Source organism: Lates calcarifer, linkage group LG13 (assembly GCF_001640805.2).
Source record: "Lates calcarifer isolate ASB-BC8 linkage group LG13, TLL_Latcal_v3, whole genome shotgun sequence".
Classification (NCBI taxonomy): domain Eukaryota; kingdom Metazoa; phylum Chordata; class Actinopteri; family Centropomidae; genus Lates; species Lates calcarifer.
In genome coordinates, this window is record NC_066845.1 from 12,654,716 (window position 1) to 12,677,466 (window position 22,751).

The 22,751-nt window shown below is 41.9% G+C and overlaps 4 protein-coding genes across 10 annotated transcripts; 2 read left to right on the plus strand and 2 right to left on the minus strand.

Annotated features, from left to right (window-relative positions):
- Positions 1–1,775: 1,775 nt before the first annotated feature.
- On the minus strand, positions 1,776–5,763 carry wdr54 (WD repeat domain 54). Of its 4 annotated transcripts, none has more exons than XM_018668712.2 (10): positions 5,695–5,763; positions 5,080–5,365; positions 4,349–4,411; positions 4,130–4,196; positions 3,633–3,689; positions 3,423–3,550; positions 3,120–3,220; positions 2,637–2,799; positions 2,328–2,402; positions 1,776–2,196 (listed from the first exon to the last, which is right to left on the minus strand). In XM_018668712.2, exons 2-10 carry the CDS (start codon positions 5,302–5,304, stop codon positions 2,065–2,067), a joined length of 1,011 nt encoding a protein of 336 aa, XP_018524228.1. In that variant the 5' UTR covers positions 5,305–5,365; positions 5,695–5,763; the 3' UTR covers positions 1,776–2,064. The 4 variants fall into 4 exon arrangements, with proteins under 4 accessions (XP_018524228.1, XP_018524229.1, XP_018524227.1 ...); XM_018668713.2 differs by lacking the exon at positions 5,695–5,763 and adding an exon at positions 5,551–5,687; XM_018668711.2 differs by lacking the exon at positions 5,695–5,763 and adding an exon at positions 5,477–5,687.
- LOC108878232 (uncharacterized protein C2orf81 homolog) lies at positions 5,739–8,619 on the plus strand. 4 transcript variants are annotated; one of them, XM_051075059.1, is made up of 4 exons: positions 5,739–5,814; positions 6,316–6,632; positions 6,803–7,009; positions 7,120–8,619. In XM_051075059.1, the coding sequence occupies exons 2-4, from the start codon at positions 6,405–6,407 to the stop codon at positions 7,897–7,899; spliced, it is 1,215 nt and encodes a 404-aa protein (XP_050931016.1). In that variant the 5' UTR covers positions 5,739–5,814; positions 6,316–6,404; the 3' UTR covers positions 7,900–8,619. The 4 variants fall into 4 exon arrangements, with proteins under 4 accessions (XP_050931016.1, XP_050931015.1, XP_018524226.1 ...); XM_051075058.1 differs by having other exon boundaries at positions 7,102–8,616; XM_018668710.2 differs by having other exon boundaries at positions 6,876–7,009; positions 7,102–7,447.
- Positions 8,620–8,884: 265 nt separating this feature from the next.
- On the plus strand, positions 8,885–22,267 carry nol6 (nucleolar protein 6 (RNA-associated)). The gene is made up of 26 exons (XM_018668701.2): positions 8,885–9,043; positions 9,381–9,593; positions 9,757–9,873; positions 9,989–10,168; positions 10,260–10,428; positions 10,594–10,722; positions 10,869–11,032; positions 11,126–11,246; positions 11,404–11,462; positions 11,570–11,671; positions 11,771–11,886; positions 12,063–12,240; positions 12,497–12,619; positions 12,901–13,049; positions 15,883–15,958; positions 16,211–16,351; positions 16,531–16,648; positions 16,903–17,057; positions 17,187–17,350; positions 17,646–17,798; positions 17,946–18,043; positions 18,215–18,339; positions 20,372–20,461; positions 20,573–20,773; positions 21,561–21,662; positions 21,847–22,267. The coding sequence occupies exons 1-26, from the start codon at positions 9,005–9,007 to the stop codon at positions 21,994–21,996; spliced, it is 3,432 nt and encodes a 1,143-aa protein (XP_018524217.1). The 5' UTR covers positions 8,885–9,004; the 3' UTR covers positions 21,997–22,267.
- LOC108878230 (E3 SUMO-protein ligase ZBED1) lies at positions 13,031–15,873 on the minus strand. Its single transcript, XM_018668702.2, has 2 exons — positions 14,124–15,873; positions 13,031–13,972 (listed from the first exon to the last, which is right to left on the minus strand). The coding sequence occupies exons 1-2, from the start codon at positions 15,621–15,623 to the stop codon at positions 13,424–13,426; spliced, it is 2,049 nt and encodes a 682-aa protein (XP_018524218.1). The 5' UTR covers positions 15,624–15,873; the 3' UTR covers positions 13,031–13,423.
- Positions 22,268–22,751: the final 484 nt, after the last annotated feature.

The following is a 22,751-nucleotide window of genomic DNA, read 5'->3' on the forward strand; positions in this document are numbered from 1 at the left end:
CTGGGGGCCTTTCACTGAAGGTTTCACAGAATCTATTTTTGTCTCTTCACTCTCATTAATAAAAGATTTGTGTCTACTGGGGAATAAGAGTAGGAAAATGCTGCTTTAATACCATCATTACTTGACACACGTGCATACACAGCCCGCGTAAATTCACATCCTAATCTGATAAACAGCTCATGTTGAGGTCTGATCTCCCCAACACTGTGTGCTCAGCTGTGTGTAACACCTAAGAGCCGACTATTGACGAGAATTGCAGCAGTACACAGCATGAGTGGCCCTGAGGCTGTGTATGGGACTAGAGTGTCGCATAGCACTATTGACTGAGTTAACAAGGAATAAATGACTGTTGTTTGTCTCCATGTGTTTCTTTCTGAGAAAAGTGATGTCATATTCCCATTTCTTCCCTCAGCCTTTTCTTTAACAAGATCTTTTACTCAGCTCCGTGCCTCCTCTGTTTTTTCAGTCCTTTGCTTATTTCATGTATCACTTTTGACCAACCTTTCCCTCCCTCCGTAGTGTTCCAGATAGTTATGTAATCTCTGTGTCCCTGTCATTTGGGACCTCATATTGACAGCTTAGCCCTCCACTGTCCCTCTCCAGCCAGCGGACTTAGCCACTCCACCCCGGGCAAGCGGGAGGCATGCCACAACATGACACGCAGAAAATTATTGATTCAATAAAGACTGTGTGCATTCATGTCACAGTCGCGCATGTCTGTGCTTTACATTTGACTGGGCCATCATGACTTAGAGTTGGCACCTTCCAAATTTAAGTTACGTAACCTGCCATGTGTGTGGGTTCAAAACAGTGTTGTCAGTTGATGTTATGTGACCAGTGTTGACTGCAAACCAGAAAAGACTAGAACTTGTGGATTTAATACACGCTTAGCCCTAGACTGACAAACAGCACACAAATCCTGGCTGACCTGATTCTTCTTATCTTGTCACGATAAGGTGGGTGGGATTACAATGATACCTGGCTGCCTGATGTGAACTAAAAAAAAAAATGTGACCTGTGATAAACAAGATCAGATTTTTTGTATGTTCAGCTTGTTTCAACAGATCCTACAAAATAGCTGTACTGTATGATGTTTTGTTTTGCACTGGTTTTTCCCAGTAATTCTGAAAAAATGTTTTTTGGTAGTAGTTAGGTGTTTGTTTTCAACAAAGGCCTTTTTCTTCATATCATTTTCATGGAAACAGTGAGACCTTCTGTTTCCACTGTGACTACACTAAAGCACTCTGCTTACCAAAGTTAAATGCCTGTTTACTATTAAAAAAAAACATGGTTTAACCAGATAGCAAGGGTAACAAATACATCATAGACACAAGTGGGAAAAAAACACATTTCCCTCAAATGAAGATGTCTTGGACTGTAAAAGGAAATTATAGCAAAAAATAAATACACAAAAGTACAACTACATTGAAGTTAGAATGTGGACATGGCAGGAAGAGATGATGAATAAAAGGCCATCTATGAAATTAGCCAAAACAATCAAAAGAAAATGTGTCAGACCTTCCTCCGTGAGGTGTCCATGTCTACTGACCGACATGAGTGGCCTGCATCCTGTGGTCTGCACACAATATTTCATCACAGTGTGGACTTTCTCGAATAATCCGTCTTCTGTCCATAACCTTAAAAGCAACTCCACCCTGCCCTCTAGTGAACTCTGTTTGCACTACACTGTCACTTTCCTGCTTTAAAAATAATTAGCCCACAGCCCCATCTACTGGTCCTTTTGTGAAGTGTAAAATTAAAACTCAGACAACAGCTTTCTTTATAAATATGTTTACTAGTACAACTGTATCATTATATCAGTAATTATATCATAAAGAATAACAGAATATTTTATTACTTTTTAATGCTACATTTACATACATGTAAACATTTACAGTTAAAATATTTAACTTTAACACTTTACTTTTGAATTATTTTGTTATATGAATGTCCTTGTAACCTTTGTAGGTATAGAGACTGAAATGCCAAGGAACAATGCTTCTCCCAAAAAAGATAATGTTAAATAAATTCACATTCATACAAAGCCTCAGTGAAGGCAAGGTCCTATGTCTGTGTGTAGCGGATAATCTCACTCAGGTCATAGCCTGTCACTGCAAAAGCATAGCCATCACCGTCACAGAACTTAGCGCCACAGATTTGTGTGTCAGTTACACACTCATTGTGCAAATGGGCAACCTAAGAGGAAATGAGGAAAGCACAGTAAGGGACTCGCTGAGGGTAAGAGAACAATTATCTCAAGTGAGTAAAACCTGAGGGAAACTGTCAACTGTCAAAAAGGTTTTGTATTGTGTTTTAAGAGCAGTTACCTCCACACTGTTTGTCTCTGGGGTCATAGACAGGTGCCACACCCTGACTAGAGAGTCCTCAGCAGCAGATAGAAGCTAAAGCACACAAGCAGATGGTTAATTTAAAAAAATGCAGTGTTATGAGATTTACCCAAAAACATTCACTGAGAATCACCTGAACATGCTTTACAGGTAAATAAATGTAATAATTTAACTTATTATCATATTTGATTTGAAAATCAATGATTCACTTGTTTGCCGCTTCAAATGAAAACTGCTAACACAATAAAATGTCATTTCTTTCTTATCCATTTGCTTTGTACAACTCACCAGTCCAGAAAAAGGAGCAATGTCTAGTGAGTATATCCAGCGAGCATGGGCTTTGACCTCAGCATGGAGAATTCCCGTCACTGCCTCATAGAGACGGATCTGGCCTGTGCCGTAACCTGCCACTACTGTACCTTTCCACAACTTGACAGATGAGCAGCTCATGCTGAGAGCAGTGAGGAGGATGAGGGAACATTGCCATAAGGGAATAAAGGGAAAAGATAATGGACATTAGATTAGAACGAGGAGGGGAAATTAGGAGGAAACAAAGGACAGTGGAAAGAAACAGTACAACATAAATTAGAGTGGATACAACAGTGTATGAAGATGGGAAAGAGATTGAGGGGAAAGTGAGAGCAGAGAAGTAGTTTAAAGTAATATTTGACCTTGATGAGTTTCATTATTGTTCACAGTTAGTTGCCTGTCATTGTACCACCTTATTTTACCTCAAAAAATGACTTAACGCTAATATAATCAACTTCTTACTCAAAGCCAGGGATGTTATTGAGCAGCTGAAATTCCTCCCCAGACTTCCACACACATAGGTTGCCCCCATCATCTGCACTGACCAGATCAGCTATGCACTCCTGTGCAGAGGGAGACAGAAACAATGTGGAGGGGATTATGTAATTCATAAAAGGGCCGTACTTCCTAGAAGCATTATATAAAGTGGTAATTTATTTAGGTAGTCTGCCATTCATGGAAAAGTTAGAGCTAGCCTGTATCAACAAAGGTTCACATAGACAGACCACAGACAATGTACACATTGAAAAAGCACTCACAACATACCTGACTGCCAGAGCACTCAGCAGCCATGTCAGTGATAGACTCTTTGTGCTCCTCCAGGACCTCAGACAGTGTTATATTACTGCCTTTACTGGGAACATCAAATACCAGAATTGCACCAGATGAAATGCCTATAGAGAGAGAAAGAGACAAGCAGGCTGTAGAGGTCTGCACTGTGTTTTCAATAAATGCAACTAAAAGAAATATACTCACCCACACATATATAATTCTCACGTACTGCTGATATCCCTCGAGCAAACACGGCCTGAGCTGGGACACAAATAAGTTCTGTGAGTGCACTAGATCTGGTATAAAACTGTGGATTAATACTTTTCTCTCACACAAATGAGCATGTGTATAAAAGTATGAGCTATCAAATCAAATCCAGCAGTATCTGATCAATAAACCTGACAAAGCAGAAAAATATTGTTAATGTGCACAGTATCCTCTCCACCATTTGTGATTGTGTAAATATAATAATGTAGGTGTAGATGTCTGGAAATCTTTCATGTGATTATAATAACCAGGTCCTCCCACTGATGTTTTTAACTTTGTTTGCGTCAAGAAGATGGATCAGCTGCTCATATTTCCAGGAGCAATAAAGTATATTACCATTATATCATAATACAGTTTTCATGCAGATAATTGAAACGGGTCATTCTTCTAGTGTGTGCATATGAAGCAAATGCACAGTATATATATAAGTTTACCTGTAGGCGTTTCCGGAGTATCCAGCGCATGCCAGTACACCATAATGGAGCCATCAGATTCATAAATCTAAAACAAAGGATTTATACAAAAGTTTAAGGCTACAACTCAACAACACACTGCAGCATCATAATCTACAACCACAGCCACTGTAAGTCAATAAGAGGCAGTGCCTACTCCACATGTGACTGAATATAAAAGCAGGCACACACAAAACTCACCTGGATGCCTTTCTGAGAGGTCACCACCAGCAGATCACGAGAGGGCAGAGCACAAAATGCTGCCTGGTACAAGACAATGCAGGATTTTTTAATTTTTTTGATACAACCAAATGTATATACAATGTGCCAGAGCACAATTTTATCTTTATTAGCAACCTATTAAACATATTAAATAATGCAGCTATACATGGTATTTCTTATTGTTTTAGTCATGTCCAGCACACTGGTTTGGAAATGTAACAATGTTTATTATTTTTATATTTAACAATGACTTTGTGCTTACTTTCAACGTTTAAGTTTTAAAAGGTGTTTTTATCCATGCTGGAGAAGAGTGTAGTATGTGTTTGTTACCCTTTCTATACACTGTCCCCTAGTTTAAGGACATTGTAGCAGGGCAGTAATCCTGAACATACAAATGAGACAGCCAAATAGTTTTCATGCCCAGTTATGCCCTCACAGAGCGTCACCAAGGAAGATAAGTGTCTATAGATGTCTATGGGTCACAAAAACTAGCTACTGACTGATTTTAAATTAAATATATTTTTTTTTAATACTGTATGACAAGTTTATTTAAATTTAGGTTAGCTTGTCCCAATGTCCAAAAGCACAAAGAATATGAAATACAACTTTTGATCTAGCTGCAAGTACCTCAGGGACCAGAAGAATACTCTATCCTGCTCTCACTGTGTTAAATAGTTAGGGAGAGACGTTCAGAGCACACTGTAGCCGACCTGCATGATGAGCGATGTGCTTGTAGCAACATTGGGCTCCTTGGACTGCAGCTGACGGTGGGAGTAGTTGAGGCCGTCCCATGACGCGCTGACCATGTTGACCACGTTAGCATGGACCACCGTGAAGTAGGTGAGGCGTCGCGGGGCAATGCGCAGCACACCGAGGTTGTTGTACAGCGCTGAAGCGCTGTTTTTTATCTGGATGCTCTTTTCCTTGTGATACATCGAGCCGTTTTCTCTGAACAGCGCAGGTTGTAGAAATGGCAGTGGATAATCTGGTGCCAGTCTAAGAGAGGAAAACAAAGGTCACCACAACTCGTCTGGCTAGGTTGAATTAGCAATATAATTACAAGGACATACCGTTATTTGACAGCGCTTTAATGGAAAAGCTACATACTTAACATTAGCAGCAAGCTAACTTTACGTGTGTTAGCGAGGATGCCAAGCGTAAATGAAAGAGCACACAGTTACTTTGGAGTGAGAAATTGCACATGCTCCTGCTTCAGATTACATAACAACTGAGTCCTCCTCCATTGGCGCTGTTGTGATCGACTATTACATAAAAACGTAACGTAAACGAAGCACTTTTCCAGCTATCGTTAGCAGTAGGATTACCTCCGCGTCCTCCGCAGCCATAGAGACAACGCCACCTCTACGTTCTACGTCACCCCTGCGTGCTCGGTTGCTGAGCAACCGTAGACTACACGGAGCAAAAGATACAGAGTAGAGTCTAAGGTAAGGTTTTAAACTTTACTTGACTTGAGTTTCAAGGTTATAATAGTGATTATTCATTTAAAAAAGTAACCTATACGGTCTAATGGTGATATGTGTAGCTATTATAACTGTATAATTACCAAAGATTACATGATACACGTATGACTGCCTCTTAGATGATCTTTTGCGATGTATGCAAAATATCATGGATTATTGTTGCCATATGATGCTGATAGACGCGACTTTTCCATCTCTCACATTATGGGCGTTTTAGTTAAACATATCTACTGTATATTTCCCATAAAATGAGAACAGTGTCAAGTTTGATCATAACCACCAGAGTGTGCTAACGTTTACCATAAGATATTCCACAGGAATATGCCAACTGGTAGGGACTGATAATGTTAAATAGTTTTGTTGTTGTTTTGTGTTATTTTTGTTCAGTAAATAAAATACTCTTCATCATCACCAACATAGTTTTGATTCTGTGATTCATAGTTTTGTCTTTTTCTGTGTTTTCAGGTTTTTTTTGTTTGTTTGTTTGTTTGTTTTTTGTTTGTTTGTTTTCCTGTTATTGGTGTTTCTTATTTTGCATCAGCTTCTTAGCAGAGATGCCTCGCTCTGCAGCCAAGCAAAAGCAAAAGCGTAGAGTTATGTCAGCTGCCCAAGCGACCCCACCTCCAGTGGAAGTGGAAGAAATTATTCCTGGTCGCTTAACTCGGGCCCAGTGGATGAGCATGTTGATCCAGGAGGAAGCAGATGAAATCGTAGGGGAGATCATGGATGAACTGTTAAGCAAGGTCATGGAAGGCTGTTTGAAGGTGGACATTGAAAGACAGGTAAGATCTATATGCTTAGATTTTGATTTCACTTCAGTGTGAACATCATCTCACTGATTGCCATTTTATACAGAGACAGATAAGATTATTTGCCTTGCTTTCATCCATTTTAACCACACATAATACATATACATATAACATTTATGATGTTGCTTGTCTTTGGCCTTAAGCTTGCACCTTTCTCAGTGTCTTGGGCCAAGAAATACCTCATTCAGATTCTAGAGCAGCAAATCTTGTGCCCAGATGAAGGAGAAGGACTGGAGGAAGCATGTAAAACTGAAGACTCTGAGCCTTTGCCAGCAACTCCAGATGCCTGGGCTCAAGGATGTGTGCCTGTTGTCACTGGTACCCCTCGACCTCACCCTGCCACACAGCAGGTATTTTTATATGTGTCTCCTGCAAGTCTTCTCTTCAAATTTCAACTGAGAGGTTGTTTGTTCCATAACTGCAGCATGTCTATTTCTAACAGGAGGCTGATGTCCTGCAGGTCCCAGTACAAAAAGAGCCAAGAGTCAACCAGCAATGTAATGTTATGGCCCCAACAAACTGTTTTTCAAAGCAATCTGAAAAGGAAACAAGCCCTGGAAGATCAGTCAGTGACAAGCACTGTAAAGTGCTTAGTCCTTGCCCCCCACCAAAAATTGATCGAAAGAAAGGACAGCAGTTTAATTTACCCCCCAAGCCAGTTCTAGGCAAATCACTGCCAGTCCTGTCCTGCTCAGCAGAAAAAAAAGATGTGAAGGTAAAGGGTAAAAATAGGGTATATTCAGTGCATAACCATATAACTGGACCTTTATATCAGCCTAAGGACCACCAAGCCATACCAAGGCTTGACCCCTCATCCCTGCCTCAACACTGCATCATTCCTGAGTATGAGATTGTGGACAATAACTGTGAAAAATCCATCCCCAAGAAACCAAGTGGACTATCCAAACTAGAGCCAAAATATAACAAACAGCAAAAACGGACAGTAACTGCACCGACACCACTAACCAACTCAAAGGATCAATTAGCAAAGTTTCAGAGGAGGATGGAGTTCTCTGGGTCTCTGAAGCTGGACACAATGGTTTTGGCCAAGGGTGTTTCTCTCCAGGATCCCCAGGGAGATGAAAGTAACCCTCTTAAACATATCCCTCCTTCTCAGTCTACCAAGCTAAGGCCAATACGAAGTGATATAACTGTGCCACTGTTTTCAGTTGATCAGCTTATCACAGGTCGACCACCTCAGGTCACCCCATTGTTTCAGTCCAAGAACTGTGAGAACTGATCATAAAATTTGGCGATAACACCTGTCTGTAGCTGTATTTAGAACAGAAAAAAATACATCCTCCTAATACAAGAGCATGTCACATAAATGTCCACTGTAGGCTATGATATTTAAGATGATCATACATGTTTTGAAAATATTCTGACTCAATGCATCTTTCCGTGTATTTGAAAGCTACTCTGGGTAGTATGGTGGTGCAGTCGTTAGCACTGTCGGCTCACACCAAGAAGGTTAGGCTAGAACTCAAAAACTATAACACTGTGAACCAAGCAAATTATTTGGTACACCTAGCTAAAACCAGTGTAGTCTATAACAACAGTCTTGCGAGATGCCACATTCATGAAGATTATAATATTCAGTTTTTTATTGAAATTGTTTTAGAAAGGTCATTTTGGAGGCTGTGGTTTGTGGTGCTGTTGAACTAGCAGGTGTTTCTGTTATTTCTGCTTTTTCCACCCCATTCATATCAATGAGGGTATGCTAAACAGAAATACCTCTCTGTATTATGCAACACAATTCAATAGTAAGCAAAGTTGAATCAATGCCTCTTGAGACAAACTGAACATTATATCCTTTGTAAAGGTATGACTGTTGTAGTAAAGAGCAATAGGTTTAACTTGGTGTTCCTAATCAATTGGCAAATGACTGTATGTATGTACTTAACATGCACATCACACTCAACACAGCTGTTGCAAACGTACCCCACAGGTGCATAGTGATTTTAATGAAAGGCATCAATAAAAACAAATAATTACTTGATTTTGTCACAAATGTATCCACTGAATGGGTACTGTGCATTAATGACTGTATGAGAATTTAAGGACCCTGTCCCCTTACACATGAGTGGCTCCAGGAACACCAATCACACGCACCACACGGAGAAGACTGCTCATGCAACCTATCTTGCTAAGGCCGACGGAAGCTCTACTAGCAGCGAGCCAATCAGCACTCACCCCGGCCGCCTCTAAGCCAATCAGGCAAATATTTTGCATGATAGCACGTTTGGCTAACCCTTTGCACATGTGAGAACGCAGTGAAGGGGTAGCGGTGCTGATCAAAACTTTAAAGATATTGAAATTAACATTAGCTTGAAATCACATCAGACATGAAGAAGAAGAAGACAGTTGCAGAGGACCCAGCAGAGGTAAGACCGGCGACATTTATCATGATTTTAAGTGCTTGGTGGCTAACTACTGCTAAACACACGGAGAGAGGTTTACTCACGGGTACTGCTTGCTTGACTTCCATGCTTTGCCTAGAATTTTGCAATTACGTTACATCGTTACAGTTAATAACAGCAATGATAGAAACAGAATCAGTAACACTTTTCTTACGATGGTTCGAAAACACCATAGTTAACGCTCATACATCACCCGCGATTGTCTAACCCAGTCGTTATATCATATCCTTATTATTTTGATTACTTATTAGTTATGTACATTTAATACTAGCTGCTAAAAGTTGGTGTTGTTATTTTACAGATGAATGCCTCAGATTCCTCCCATGAAGAGGACAGTGAGGAGGCTCCCGTTAAAGCCAAAAGGAGCAAACCTGATGAGGCTGGAGGGGAGGAGGTGGTCTATCACCCGGTGAAGCTGTCTCGCAATGACCTGTACAGACCTCCTACCGCAGAGGAGCTGAACCAGCTGAAAGAGGCGGAGAGTCTGTTTCACTGCAGTCTGCTCAAAATGCAGGTGAGACCTCGGACCTTACTGACATGCACCCGAGAGAGAGAAGAATCATCAGAGACATGAGAGGGGATATGTCTTAAGTCAAGCCCGTTGTCTCATGTAAACAGGAAGTTTTCACTCACACACAAACATGTGGTAAATGCCTGTCATCTATCACCAATAACAGATGGAGGAGCTGCTGAAAGAAGTCGCCTTGAGTGAGCACAGGAAACAGCAAATAGATTCCTTCATTCAGACAGTCACTGAGCTGCTCCAGTCTGTGCCAGATTCAGCAGAGGTTGAGGTTTGTAGCACTTCAACTATGAGGAAAAAGCTTTGTTACTCGTTCAGCTCTCCACAAATTCACACACAGACACCTGTAATCACGTTTTTTTAATTAAGTCTCTGTGTGTGTTCAGGTAAGTGATCTGTCATGGCTGTCTGGTGCAGTTAAGGTCCCTTTCCTCCTGGTGCCCAAAACAACAAAAGGCAAGTTCCACATGGCACCTCCTGCTTCTGTAGATCTGATTGGCAGCTACCCCCTGGGCACCTGCACTAAACCACGCGTCATGGTGGACCTGGCTGTCACAATCCCACCTGTAAGTCACCTGATGTAAATATATCACTTGAAGCCCTGAGAGCAATGCACTGAATGCAACAAAGAGACACATGCGTCTTTTATGTTATTAGGATGTCCTCCACCCAAAGGACGTTGTGAACCAGAGATATCCAAGAAAAAGAGCTCTCTACCTGGCAGGCCTGGCCCAGTATCTCACATCCTCCTCTGACATTGGAACAATGCGTTATTCCTGTCTCCATGGGAATAGACTCCGACCTGTTCTGCTGCTGACCCCTCCAGGTATTTAACTTCAATTACAGCATCCTAATAGCCTTCAAGACCATTGTATTTAGATTTCATTGTATGGGTTTTAGCAGCACTTTTCTTTGCACATGCATAATAAACATTATGGGGTTTTTTGGGGTTATGATTGTGAGACAAGATATGTTGTTGTGTTCCACTAAGGCTCTTCCAGCTTCACTGTGCGTGTTCATGCCTGCCCGCCCCCTGGGTTCTTCAAGCCCAACCGTTTCCACCCCCAGAGGAATAATATCCGGTCAGAGTGGTACACCGGATTGCAGACCTCCCAGTCTGGTAAGGCTAGCTCTTCAGATATCCATCACAATTATCACCTTCAGTCACTTTTTGTCAGACTACAGTCATACCACATTATTTAGCAGCAGCAGTTCTATGGAAATATCACTTTCATCAACACCAATTTCTTTGCTTGTTTGTTCCAGAGAACAGCGAACCTCCCACTCCACGTTACAATAGCTCTGTTCTGGGGGATTTACTGCCCAGGGCTCACCTCCAGTTTCTGTCTGCTGTCAGCTCCCAGTGCTCAGCTTTTGCCCATGGGGTGGCTTTGCTGAAAGTCTGGCTTCGTCAAAGAGAGCTCGACCAGGTATATACAATACAATAAATCATATTTATTAATTAGTCATCTAACACTGTTTATCTCACCTCACCTCTGTATTGCTCTCTGACTGTCTTACAGGGCACTGGTTGTTTTAATGGCTTCCTGGCTTCAATGCTGTTGGCTTATCTGCTGAGCACTCACAGGATCAGTAACACCATGACGGCCTACCAGCTGCTTCGGAACAGCTTGAACTTCCTGGGTAAGAAAATTTACAGTCTCACTCAGCCACTCTTTTTTAAATCTAATTTTTAAAATAAAGGATAATATGATAGACAGTATGATATACAGTAGTTGCACTTAAAGTAAATTGCTTTTGAATGTCTTGCAACTTACCCACCCACCTCTCTAACCCTCAGCATCTACAGACCTGACAGTGAATGGGATTACCCTAGCCAAAAATCCCGACTCTACAGCTGTGAGTGGTCTAGCTAGAACTTTAAAACAATAATGCCAGAATGTAGTTTATTCACATTTTTGTTTACTTCCTAAATTAATCCTTATTATAATTTATTTTCCCTGCAGCCATCTCTTGCAGAGTTCCACAGTGCTTTCCAGGTCGTGTTTGTTGACCCATCAGGACATCTTAACATGTGTGCTGACATGACAGCTTGTACCTACAAACAGGTAAATACTGTGAAAACAAATGTATGTTTGAAAATGATCCATTTTTTTTATTGGTGAGATTAAGCAACAGGTTTTGACCTTTTTCAAATTTGTTCTTAGCTGCAGCATGAGGCATCTGTGTCCATGGAGTTCTGGGACAACCCTACAGTGGATGGGTTCCACAGCCTCCTCATGACGCCTAAACCCATGATTAGGACAAGCGACCACGTATTCCAGTATGGCTCTGATTATCAACTAATCCAACAAAAACTAATTACATCCGGTTCATCTTGTATAAAGAACCTACTACTAGCTGTCATCACAAGAGTTAGATTTCCATTCAGGGCAGAGATCTTTTCACATTATGTTTGACCTCAGCTTCTCTGTCTTGTGCTTTTCAACTCCCACTCAGGTTATGTGAGCTGGTGAAGCTTCAGTCCAGCTGTAAGAAACTGAATCTCCTCAGTGAGCTCATGGACCACAGTGGAAATTATGTCCATGCTGCACTTCCTTTTATTCTGTCACTGCTTCAGCGAGGACTGGGCCAAAGGATTCGCCTCCTCACCCACTCCCTGTCTCCTGACCTTGAGGTGGGAAAGACTTCGATTCTGGGGCTACAGTTATCCATACCTGGTTTACTCTGGTTACTGGTAGTAATTTCATAATTAGTCTGAGATACTGTTACGTAAGGCCTGACTGTATCAGTACTACTAATAGTATTACCACAGTAAATGTTTTTGATTCAAAACACTTTTTCTTACATAGAAGTGAGTCGTGTAATTGTAAATATGATTTATTAACTTTAAACTGCTGAGTTTGTTGACCTTCATTTTTGTTTCATCACAGTGGTCTGTGGAGAGTGAAGCCCCAAAACACAAAGCTCAACCTCCTCTGTCCTTCGGTATGCTCTTAAGGCCGGAGCTGGCAGCCTCTGTACTAGAAAGAGGCCCACCTGCAGACAGCCCCAAGGTAACCTCACCTGTCTCTCTTTACTGTACATGTGTGTAATTTAATATAGTGTAATTTTTTTCTCATTTGGGGAAAGAACTTCTTAGTGTACTGGTATGGGTATTCATATTTTTAAGAATGTAATACTGTAAAATAATATACCCAGATGCAACATTTATAGACTCGTGTGCATTTCTTTAGATGGTTGGCATTTGCATTTTTTTAGACTTGTTTCTTTGTCATGTGTGTTATCATGCTTCTGTGGTGGTTCGTTATTAACAACAGTGGCGTTCTCCCGGTAGGCGGCTGAGTTTCGTCAGCTGTGGGGCTCTCGCTCCGAGCTGCGCCGCTTCCAGGACGGTGCCATCACTGAGGCTGTGCTGTGGGGTGGAGAGAGCATGTGCCAAAAACGACTGGTCCCCAAACAGATCGTCACATACCTGCTACAGCTGTATGTATTTTATCTTGGCACAGCATACTGAGACACACAACAGACATGACATTAATACTGATAATTACACAGTGGTTAATTTGATCCATGAGTTTCCATATTGATAATACAAATGTTCAGTCACCTATCAGGGTAACTGGAGATTTTTCTTCATCATTTCTTCCCCCATGTTTTTTTAATCCTGATTTGTAGAATACTATAAAGAAATCTACTCAAAACATGTGTTTGTAACAACCATGTACAAACCATGTACAAAGAATTATCCCCCCCATCCATCCTGACTGCTGTAACATCTAAGCAAGCCCTATAGTAACCTTATTCTACTATTTGTACAGGAAGGTGGAGTAGATCTTCATCACGTAGGGTTACTTGAGTTACACATTTCTGTTTACAAAGATCATCATGTCAACGTGCTCAGGGCTCAGCCTTGTACGCATTGTTGCAAATGCTTGTCCAGCCTCTGACAGTAAGGACGGCAGTGATACGCCGGGTACACACAAATAATGTCTCGCCAGAGTGGCCAATTTGGGGAATCTCGGCCCATTTACCCTCCACCAGTCAAGAGGGTTTATGTCCAGTGAGGGAGCAATGTCTCTCAAGTAGTAATCTACCTGAGCTTCAGAGTCTGTGGCATAGGAGGAACTGTAGTTGTCTCCTAGGAGCAACATCATGGTGTTTTTGGTGTCACTTCTCATTTGTGACGGCATAGTCACCTGGCTAATATCAGGTGTGATCAGGGTCTCCTGCTGTTCATCCTTTGTGCCCACAGTAGTAGTTATCACATCTAACTTTGAAACCAGTTCGTGCAGTTTAACCTTTGCAGCCAGTCTCCCTGTTGGTGTCAGGAAGCTAAGATGTTTGTGACGAGGGTCCAGCATAGAGGCAATCAGAGCGGGTTTGGAGGCTAGGTCATTAGAGTCAACCTGCAAACAGTAAAATAAAATAACAGTAATAAGGAATTATATAAAGTGGGTGAAACTTGTTCATTTTTGTCAGCACTTGTTCTACTAATACCATAGCCAGATATATTTTACTTAAAGCACAAACTGATACTTGGCATTAGGTTATGCCTACCTCCATGTGATTTCTAAGTGACGTCTGAACTTTCAGCTTGAACTCAGAGACTTGTTCAACATCGTTGTCTTTTGGCACAAGGTGAGTTTGAATGAGGCTGAACGTGATTGGGTAGATGTTTGAAATGGACACCTCTGTTTCAGCAGATATAACGGTGGTTGCCCATTTTAGCGTTGCCAGCACTGGTGTGAAATTTTCTATTATTTGCCAGCAGTCATCTTCAATCTCAAGGGTCTGGGCTTCCTGCCTGTTGGTGATTGTGCGATCTGAAAGCACAGCTTTAATTGCCCACCGCTGCTCGAGTAACCGTTCAAACATATCACAGATAGTGTCCCATCTAGCTTTGCTCGACTGGATAAGCTTGTGCTGTGGCAGGCACATCTGAACCTGTTTCTGCTCCAAGGCCTCACTTGCCATCAAGTTGTGATTAAAGTGCTTGACTAGTTTCCCTGCAGCGACAATGATGCGGACTAGATCCTCGCTCAGCCCATCACTGACTGCTAGCTGCAGTGTAGTGGCAAAGCAGGTGGCATAGTCCCAGGTGACACGGGCACACGCATGGGCTGACAACATGTCTTGCGTGTTATTATGAACACATGCTGTCACTTTCCCAGCTATACCCCAAGTCTGCACAGTGCTGAGAAGCCTCTCTGTTATGCTGTCTGTAGTAGCGTGACTGTCCGATGACAGCTTGTGTGTCTGCAGCACAGCTGACCTCCCCTGCCAGTCTTCTGTTATGAACGAGCAGGAAACTGTAATGTACCTTTGAAATGGCAGGGCTGTCCAGAAGTCAGCAGTGAGAGCCACTTTCTCCACTCTGCTTAGCTGCACTACAAGCTCCTCCACCTTCTCATGGAAGTGGCCTTCAATAAGGCGTGTGATATCGCCAGTAGATGGCATTTTATAGTTGTGCACTGTGTATGCAAGTAGCTCACGAAAACCATCACCGTTAACAACGCTGATGGGAAGCATGTCCTTCTCTATCATTCTGGAGATAAGTTCAGTCACCTCTGCATGTGTTGCCAGTGACACACCATCATTTGGCATTGTGTCTGGGTGCTTGTTTTTGATGTGGTACATCATGCTAGTGGTGCTGCTCCTGTATTTAAGTTTTGTGTCGCACATCGTGCAGTGAACCTCGTCGTCCACTTTAACGAAAATGTCCCAAACAGAGCTCCGCTTCAGGCGCTTCCTCTCTCCGTACTCACGCTCGTGGGGGTTTGCAGTCATGTTCACGTTCGGTGACATGATAGCAACCTGCATGATGTCCGAGTTAGCGGAACTCTCCTCCTCGTTGCACTGAACGGTGCATATCACCGGTTTCTCGTCTTCGTCCAGTGGCGCAGTGGACGGATGGTGCCTGCTCATGTGGTTCATCATGGAGCTGGTGGCTCCGCCGCAGTACTTCAGCGTAGCGTCACATTTCGTGCAGCGGACGAAGTTCCCCACTTGTTCAAAGCAGTCCCACACAGAACTCCGTCTCCTCCCCGTACGCTTCATGTCTTGTGCAGCTGGCTAATGACCTGAGACGACTGTTTTGGGTTTTTTTGTTTGTTTTTTTTTTTTACGTTAGCAAGCTAGCTAATGCTAGCGCTTGCTGTCATCGCAAGAATGGGTCTTTGGGGTAATAAAAAACAATGTTGTGACCTGTTTCTCTTCAGCATGTGCCCTGTCAGAAAATGAGAGTGAGGTGAGTGTGTGTGTGATTTAGATGAAGCCTCGTTTTTAATATTAAAATAATACATTTATTTTCCATCAGGCATGCAGATATCCCAGAGTCCTGTATACGGTACGTGGGGGCGATGGTGGATGACGTCATCAAGACGGGAAGTGAGGTAAACATAGCGATTTAAAAAAAAATGTATTACACATTACATTCAAACTAACACGTAGACATAGACCTTTAATTAATGGCGCAGTAAATTTCTATCATGTCCTTTATTGCCTGAATTTTTGTTGAAGTTAATATTATTGCTTGGTGTGTAAGTGTGCAAATGGTGTGTGCCAGCCGAGGGGGCGTGTCAGTGTTGGTGTGTCGACACTGACACTGGTGTCAATGTGTTTGGTGTGTCTTTGATGTGCTGCAGGTGCCTACTACTGGAGAGGAGGAAAGTTTACTGGTGGTTCAGTCTTATGATGACCTGAGTAGAAAACTGTGGAGGCTGGAAGGTCTGCCTCTCTCCATCACAGCAGTACAAGGAGCCCACCCTGCACTCAGATACACACAGGTAAAGCCTCTTGTTCTTAGCAGGGGACTGCTCTCGTAAATGTAATGATAAGTAGAATTAAACCCACTTCAGTGCAATTCCAGTTAAATGAGCTTTTGCGTAGGTATTGATAGCTGTGGTTATTGTACATTGTGAATTTGGTTTTGTGACTGTTCTAACATTTCAGCTGCGCCTTTCAGGTCTTTCCCCCTGTTCCATTGAAGCTGGACTATTCTTTCTTTGAGAGAGAAAAGACTTCCAGATCATTGGTGCCAAAGGAAGGCAAACCATGCCCTGCTTATATCACCCCTATCAAAGGTTAGTGCTTCATCCACCAGCAACTAATGGCGACACAACACCAACACATAACAAGTGGATTTTCTTTCCTTTGCGTGGCTACATGTGTGCTCCCTGTCATTTATTTTCATTGTCTTGGATGAAAACAGGCAAAATTACAGAATAATGCCGCTGCAACCCATGTATTCAAAGCAGGAAAATTGAAGCCAGTCAACCACAGACATTTAGCTATGCAAACTCATATACCAATGTATTGGTAATCCTTGTTCCTGCAGTGATCTGTCACATGGAGGGAAGTGGTAAGTGGCCTCACGACCGCCTCGCCATCCGCCATATCCGAACTGCCTTCCACATCCGCCTGGGAGGGCTACTCAAGAAGCACCATAATTATACGTGCAGGCCCTGCCCCACGCACCTGGATGTCTGGAAGGTACATTTTTTCACTGTGTACATGTCCCACACTTGTCTGTGAGCTTGACTGTGTAACCGTAATGTAATTGCAGTTTGCAGTATTCTGTTTATTTACACTGTATTTTTGTCCCTTTGCTTATGTATCCAGGATGGCTTGGTGTTCCGCATCCAGGTGGCATATCATCGGGAACCTCAGGTCCTGAGGGAGAGCGTGAATGCTGAGGGCCTGCTGATTGTAAGGGACAACGAGGAGGCTCAAGCTCTGGAGATGGCTACCATTCACAAGCCTCTACTCACAAGCACATTACATGGGTAAAATTAAAACCGTAACACAAAATAGAATCTGCATGGTTGTAGATTTCTCATTGGCTCTCTTGGTCTTTTCAGCCCAACACTTTGCTGTTATAACCATTAAAGACAGTTATATGTTTTCATGCTTTCTTCAACCTTTGACCTACTTTTCCTCCTTTCTCTTACTTTATTTTTGTCTCTGTTTTTTTTTTTTTTTTTGTTATTTTGCTTACCCTGCATGCACAATTTCCCTCCCTTTTTTTGCTACATACATACATACATACATTGCTTATCCATTTCATCTTGTTGTTGGCAGGCTCCAGCAGGAGCACCCATGTTTTGGGGCAGTGTGTCGCCTGGCCAAACGCTGGCTGGGGGCTCAGCTCTTCAGCGAAGACATTACAGAGGACACATCAGACCTGCTGGTGGCGTCGCTTTTCCTGCAGCCGGCACCCTTTACTCCTCCCGGGTGACTACTCTACTCTTTTTTTTTTTTTTTTTTTTTTTTAAAATATAATCTCTCCACCTCATCTGAATCATTTGTGAATATACATTTTGTTCACTTCCTTTTGTTCACTCAGTAGGTCATGTGAGTGAACTTCTCTGTGTTCCTCAGTTCTCCTCAGGTGGGCTTCCTTCGTTTCCTTCATCTGCTCTCCTCCTTTGACTGGAGGAACAACCCACTGGTAGTCAACCTCAACAACCAGCTCACAGGCAAGCACTTTCTCACACACACCCCACCCCCGTCTTCGTTTCCGTGTCACACAAACAGACCCCTCCTGACCTCCTTCTATTTACACACCCGACATACTTTAACATCCTGCTCGTATGCATTACTGTTTCAACGGAGCGTTTATTTATTGTTCACCTCTCTGTCACGTGTAGCCGCGGACTACACAGAAATCAAGAATGACTTCATGGCCTCCAGGGAGTCTCTGCCCGTCATGTTTATAGCTACGCCTAAGGACAAAAACCTTTCTATCTGGACCAAGCGAGCACCCTGTGTACAGGTCAGTGGATACACAAATACAAGCACAGTACTCACACAGCATCACATTTAATAGATTAGCACTCAATATAAATATTTGAAAATGATTAAATATTACAAGTGGTCGTTAACAGGAAAAGACAACATGGAATTCTGACATCAAATAAGTCACATGCTTATATGTTATTTGTACTTTTTAAAATATTTTAAACAAAGTGAGTCACAAACAGCGGTGTAGAAAAGAGTTGCATGTTCTTGGCAGAGAGCAGTCACAGAGTTTCCCGATCCTGGAGCCTTTCCTTAGTGCACACTGTTCTCCTGGATCACACTGAAAAAGAGATGAAACTTAATTTAAATAAATATTGATTAATGATTTACTGCTCATAATTTAATGGTAAATGTGCCTGGATAGATGATAAATGTATTACTCTGAACAGATCTTGAGATAATTCCAGATGGACTGACTTGTTGCATTACATACCACAGGCAGATGGCCATGCTTTTTTCTCAGAGCTGGAAAGTGATTGTTCTGAAGTCTCTCCAAAACCTCATGTAAATCATTGATCTGCAAATGTAGAAAGTTTATTTATGAGTTAAACAAACATGAAAATATCACCAAAATATAAAATAATAAACAACATTTTGAAGAATTTATAAAAATGTTCATATCAATAATTCTATCAGCCTTCTCAGCCAGCTCTTTAAAGGCACTCCATATGTTTCTGGAGATCATCAGGTATAGCTCACCAGTTGCTTTTCATTGCTGTCCTCTGTTGTAGAGAAATAAGGTAAATGTCTAGTTTTGAATTCCTCTGTTTGGATGTGACCATAGCTGTAAAAGAGTCCAGTGGCACACAGTAGTGTACAGAAGAGGTACACACACCAGTTTCCCATGGTGCGTAGCTGACCCAGATAAGCTTCCTGCGCTCGCCCACTTCACTCCCCCTACAAACCTTACATTAACACTGAGCCTCTCCCAACATCCTCTTTTTATAACGGTGGCGGAGGGCAGGAACTTGGTCCTCTGTGACGTTGTCATGGGCAAATTATGCCTAATTACAATAAAAGATGTTCTGGGTGATTTCCATTTTACCTTATCTGGTAGGGCAGGCTGCGTATTATCAGTTTCTTGATAAATTCACATGCCCACCTTCATCGACTCCCAGAAAAAATGTGTTTCCAAACAAATAGATGAGGAGAGCAAATGATCCTGGTGTGTTATTGTTGTTAGTTGTCAGTGCCTCTGAATGGCCACTAGGGAGCAGATTGTGATGAAGTGAATCAAAATGAACATTTCTTTTCTGAATACACAAGATGCTATCACCCAAATTGGTACCATTACCACAGAAATGTTAATTAGCTGTGCACATATCATGATTTATAACTAAACCAGAAAGAGATTTCAATTTAGGTTGAAGGAAATTTAAATTATCCATGATGAGTGAAAATTGGTCATAATCTGATACATCTGTCCAACAGTCGTCAAAATACAAAACAATTACTGTACTTCGAGGATCCATCATTAGGTTTAGACACTGAAATAAATGGGTTTGAGGACAACCCAGAAAGAAGATTCTCAGTAATTATCAAAAGTGTAAGGATGGTGATTTTACATTCTCGACATGACACGGGAACAAGGTACTTCTGGTATTACTATAATTCCATTATTATGCTGTTATTACTTGCTTGATACTCGTTATGTAATTGAACATATTACCATATTCTACCAGTGTTTTTCCCCTGTATATCTAAGTGACCTTTTGCACTAATGCAAAATTACCAAAGTGTGTGCGCTCATCAGACATGTTGAAACAAATGCAGTGAGCTGCTCCTTGTATAACACTTTCAACAATTGCTGGATATTGCTTTATATAATGTTATTAATACTGTTATTGCCTTTTCAAGTCTGCATTTGTTGGTCATATTTTATGTGCTGTGGAAAATTGTATCCCAGTGCTAATTATTGGCTGTACAACCACAACGATGTTCTCTGTTATATGACACTTCAGAATGTCCAGATTTGCTTTTTTGGGGGTGGGGGGTTGTGTGTTCAGATGCTGCAGCGTGTGGTGATGGTGGCCGCAGAGAGTCTTAAGGTACTGGAACATCAGCTGATGGATGGCAGCCAGACACAAGATGTCAGGGTTGGTAAAAACTTGAAACTCTTGAAAGCTCTCATTCTCCCACAAATAGTCCACTTTGTGTGCGAACTGTAGTATATCAGCAGTGTGATACACTCATCTGTGTTTGTGTAGGTGGTCATGCGTCCTCCCCTGGATGCCTACGACGTGTTGATTCACCTCAACCCCAAGCAGGTCCCCCTCCTCTGCCAAGCGGTGGACCCTCCTCCAGTCAACTTCAGCAGGGGTGTCCTTACCAGTGGCAGGGCACAGTCTGGAGGAGCCCTGCCTGTCGTTGATTACAACCCGGTGTCCCTCTACCTGACAGAGCTCAGAGTGAGTCTTATCTGTCAGAGATGCACTTTATGCTAAAAGGAAAGCGTGGTTTTAATAACACCTTGTTGGCACAGGATGTGAGGAAAACTGTGTTGCAGGATTCACGCATGCAAGTCACAGCTGGATTGTTCCTGCCCGAGGAAGACACTGTGTGACTTCCAGTAGCATCCTGATGATAAAAAGAATTGCAGAGAAGCGAAAAACCCAGTCAGACTATTCTGTAATTGCATTGTTCACAAAGCCACGACATCTAAGGCTGAACTCCATTCCTAGAAACTGAATTTTTCTACTTTTCTACAGTTAACTTGACATTGTCCCTCTTCACCTGCTCCATACACTCTCATGTGTTTCTCAGCAAAGAACTTGACTAATCATTAAGCAACCTTGGGAAGAATGTAAGACCTCTCTGTCTATCTCCTTCTCGCTGTCTTTCTCGCTGTGTTTATCTTCTTGTTATTTCTCTCCGTCTCCCATTAATGCAAAGGACATACGCTACATTATGCAGCCAAAACGTTATGTGCACTGTAAGAACAAGTCTGCTCCTAGCCATTAATGGCGGGTCACAGCAGACAATCTAAGAGCTGATTACTAGACTAAGCTCATCAAACAGAAGTTGTAATGTAACAGCTTGTGGAGGAAGTTAACCAACTGATAAGGTTTTCGGGTGCGGTTATTAGATAGATGGATTGTAATGAATAGATTTGTTGCTTAAACTATTGCAACAAAATTCTGTCACCTTGTGTCCTGACCTTATGTTGCTACAACACGTGCCCTAATTTATTTTCAGGATGCGTTCGGAGATCTTGCCCTCTTCTTCTGTGATCCCTATGGTGGATCAGTGATTGCAGTCTTATGGAAACCAAAGGCTTTCATCCCAATGCCTTTTAAGGTAAATGTTAAGTTACTCATGTCTTCTATCTAAAAACATTAACATAAGAGAAAACCCTTCTGGACTGCTAACAGCTTCCTTTGTCATAAGCCTTGTACTATGTGCCACCACCACCCTGCTCATTTTCACATGTATCTGTCACACTGACCTGATGTTTTACTTTTACCCTCATCACACATCACAGACGTCGCAGGTGTCCGCTCGGTGCGTGGAGGTGACTGGGGAGGAAGTAAATACCGTTCCCAATGTCGAAGCGATACTGGAGGACTTCCGGGTCATGGGAGAGGGCTTGGTCAAATCGGTGGAAGCCAGGACTGAAAAATGGTCGTTTTAGACAACTCAGATGAACAAACACTCACCCAGACACAACTACTTTCATTGATACATTCATTTTAGCATCTGACATTTTCACCAGAGAGGGTATATCGATACAGTTGTTTTGTTTCTGCCCGACTTATTGAAACAGAACAATGGAAATATGAATGAATTTTGGACGTCTTGTTAACAATATTATGTGTTAATACTGTTGCTGTTGAAGACCAGCCATGTTTATTTTGGTGAAGCTGTATCATGTCCAATAAATGCATATCTACTCTTTTGATTTACATACCTGCCAGACATTTATCAGTGTTAAAAATCAGCATATCTGTTTTTTACTGTAGAGCTCAATTTATTAGTTTCAGTGATTAGTGGACCAATAGAAAATCCAACTTCTCTTCTTCAATTTGCTGCTTTTCTTTTGTTTTCTTTTGTAGTAACTAGAATATCACTAGGTTTGGATCATTGACAAGGCTCAACAAGCTATTTGAATCCATAAGCTTGAGCTTGGTGAAATTGCAATGGGTGATTATCACTATTTTATCATGATTACTTGACCAAATAATCAAGGAAGACAGGTTAAAATAATAATGCAGCTTTGTGTTCTGTGTTAATATTCACATGTATGTATCTTGAAACTGGTGGTGGTGAAAGGTGCCTACAGCCACAGCTGGTCTGACAAGCAAGGTAATCCCTAATCACGGAAACAGTCGACAGGGGATCATAGATGAATGAAATAAATGCAGAAAGACTATGAGAGACATACAGAAC

Excerpts from the sequence above, each read along its gene's own strand:
- wdr54 (XM_018668712.2), bottom strand. The coding sequence starts at position 5,304 with ATGTATCACAAGGAAAAGAGCATCCAGATAAAAAACAGCGCTTCAGCG. Across the intron at positions 4,412-5,079 it reads GCACATCGCTCATCATGCAG|GCAGCATTTTGTGCTCTGCC; the intron begins GTCGGCTACAGT and ends GTCTTGTACCAG. Across the intron at positions 3,690-4,129 it reads TACTCCGGAAACGCCTACAG|CTCAGGCCGTGTTTGCTCGA; the intron begins GTAAACTTATAT and ends TTTGTGTCCCAG.
- LOC108878232 (XM_051075058.1), top strand. The coding sequence starts at position 6,405 with ATGCCTCGCTCTGCAGCCAAGCAAAAGCAAAAGCGTAGAGTTATGTCA. Across the intron at positions 6,633-6,802 it reads AGGTGGACATTGAAAGACAG|CTTGCACCTTTCTCAGTGTC; the intron begins GTAAGATCTATA and ends TTTGGCCTTAAG. Across the intron at positions 7,010-7,101 it reads CTCACCCTGCCACACAGCAG|GAGGCTGATGTCCTGCAGGT; the intron begins GTATTTTTATAT and ends TATTTCTAACAG.
- nol6 (XM_018668701.2), top strand. The coding sequence starts at position 9,005 with ATGAAGAAGAAGAAGACAGTTGCAGAGGACCCAGCAGAG. Across the intron at positions 18,340-20,371 it reads AGCGAGCACCCTGTGTACAG|ATGCTGCAGCGTGTGGTGAT; the intron begins GTCAGTGGATAC and ends TTGTGTGTTCAG. Across the intron at positions 20,462-20,572 it reads GCCAGACACAAGATGTCAGG|GTGGTCATGCGTCCTCCCCT; the intron begins GTTGGTAAAAAC and ends GTGTTTGTGTAG.
- LOC108878230 (XM_018668702.2), bottom strand. The coding sequence starts at position 15,623 with ATGAAGCGTACGGGGAGGAGACGGAGTTCTGTGTGGGACTGCTTTGAA. Across the intron at positions 13,973-14,123 it reads CACTTAGAAATCACATGGAG|GTTGACTCTAATGACCTAGC; the intron begins GTAGGCATAACC and ends TACTGTTTGCAG.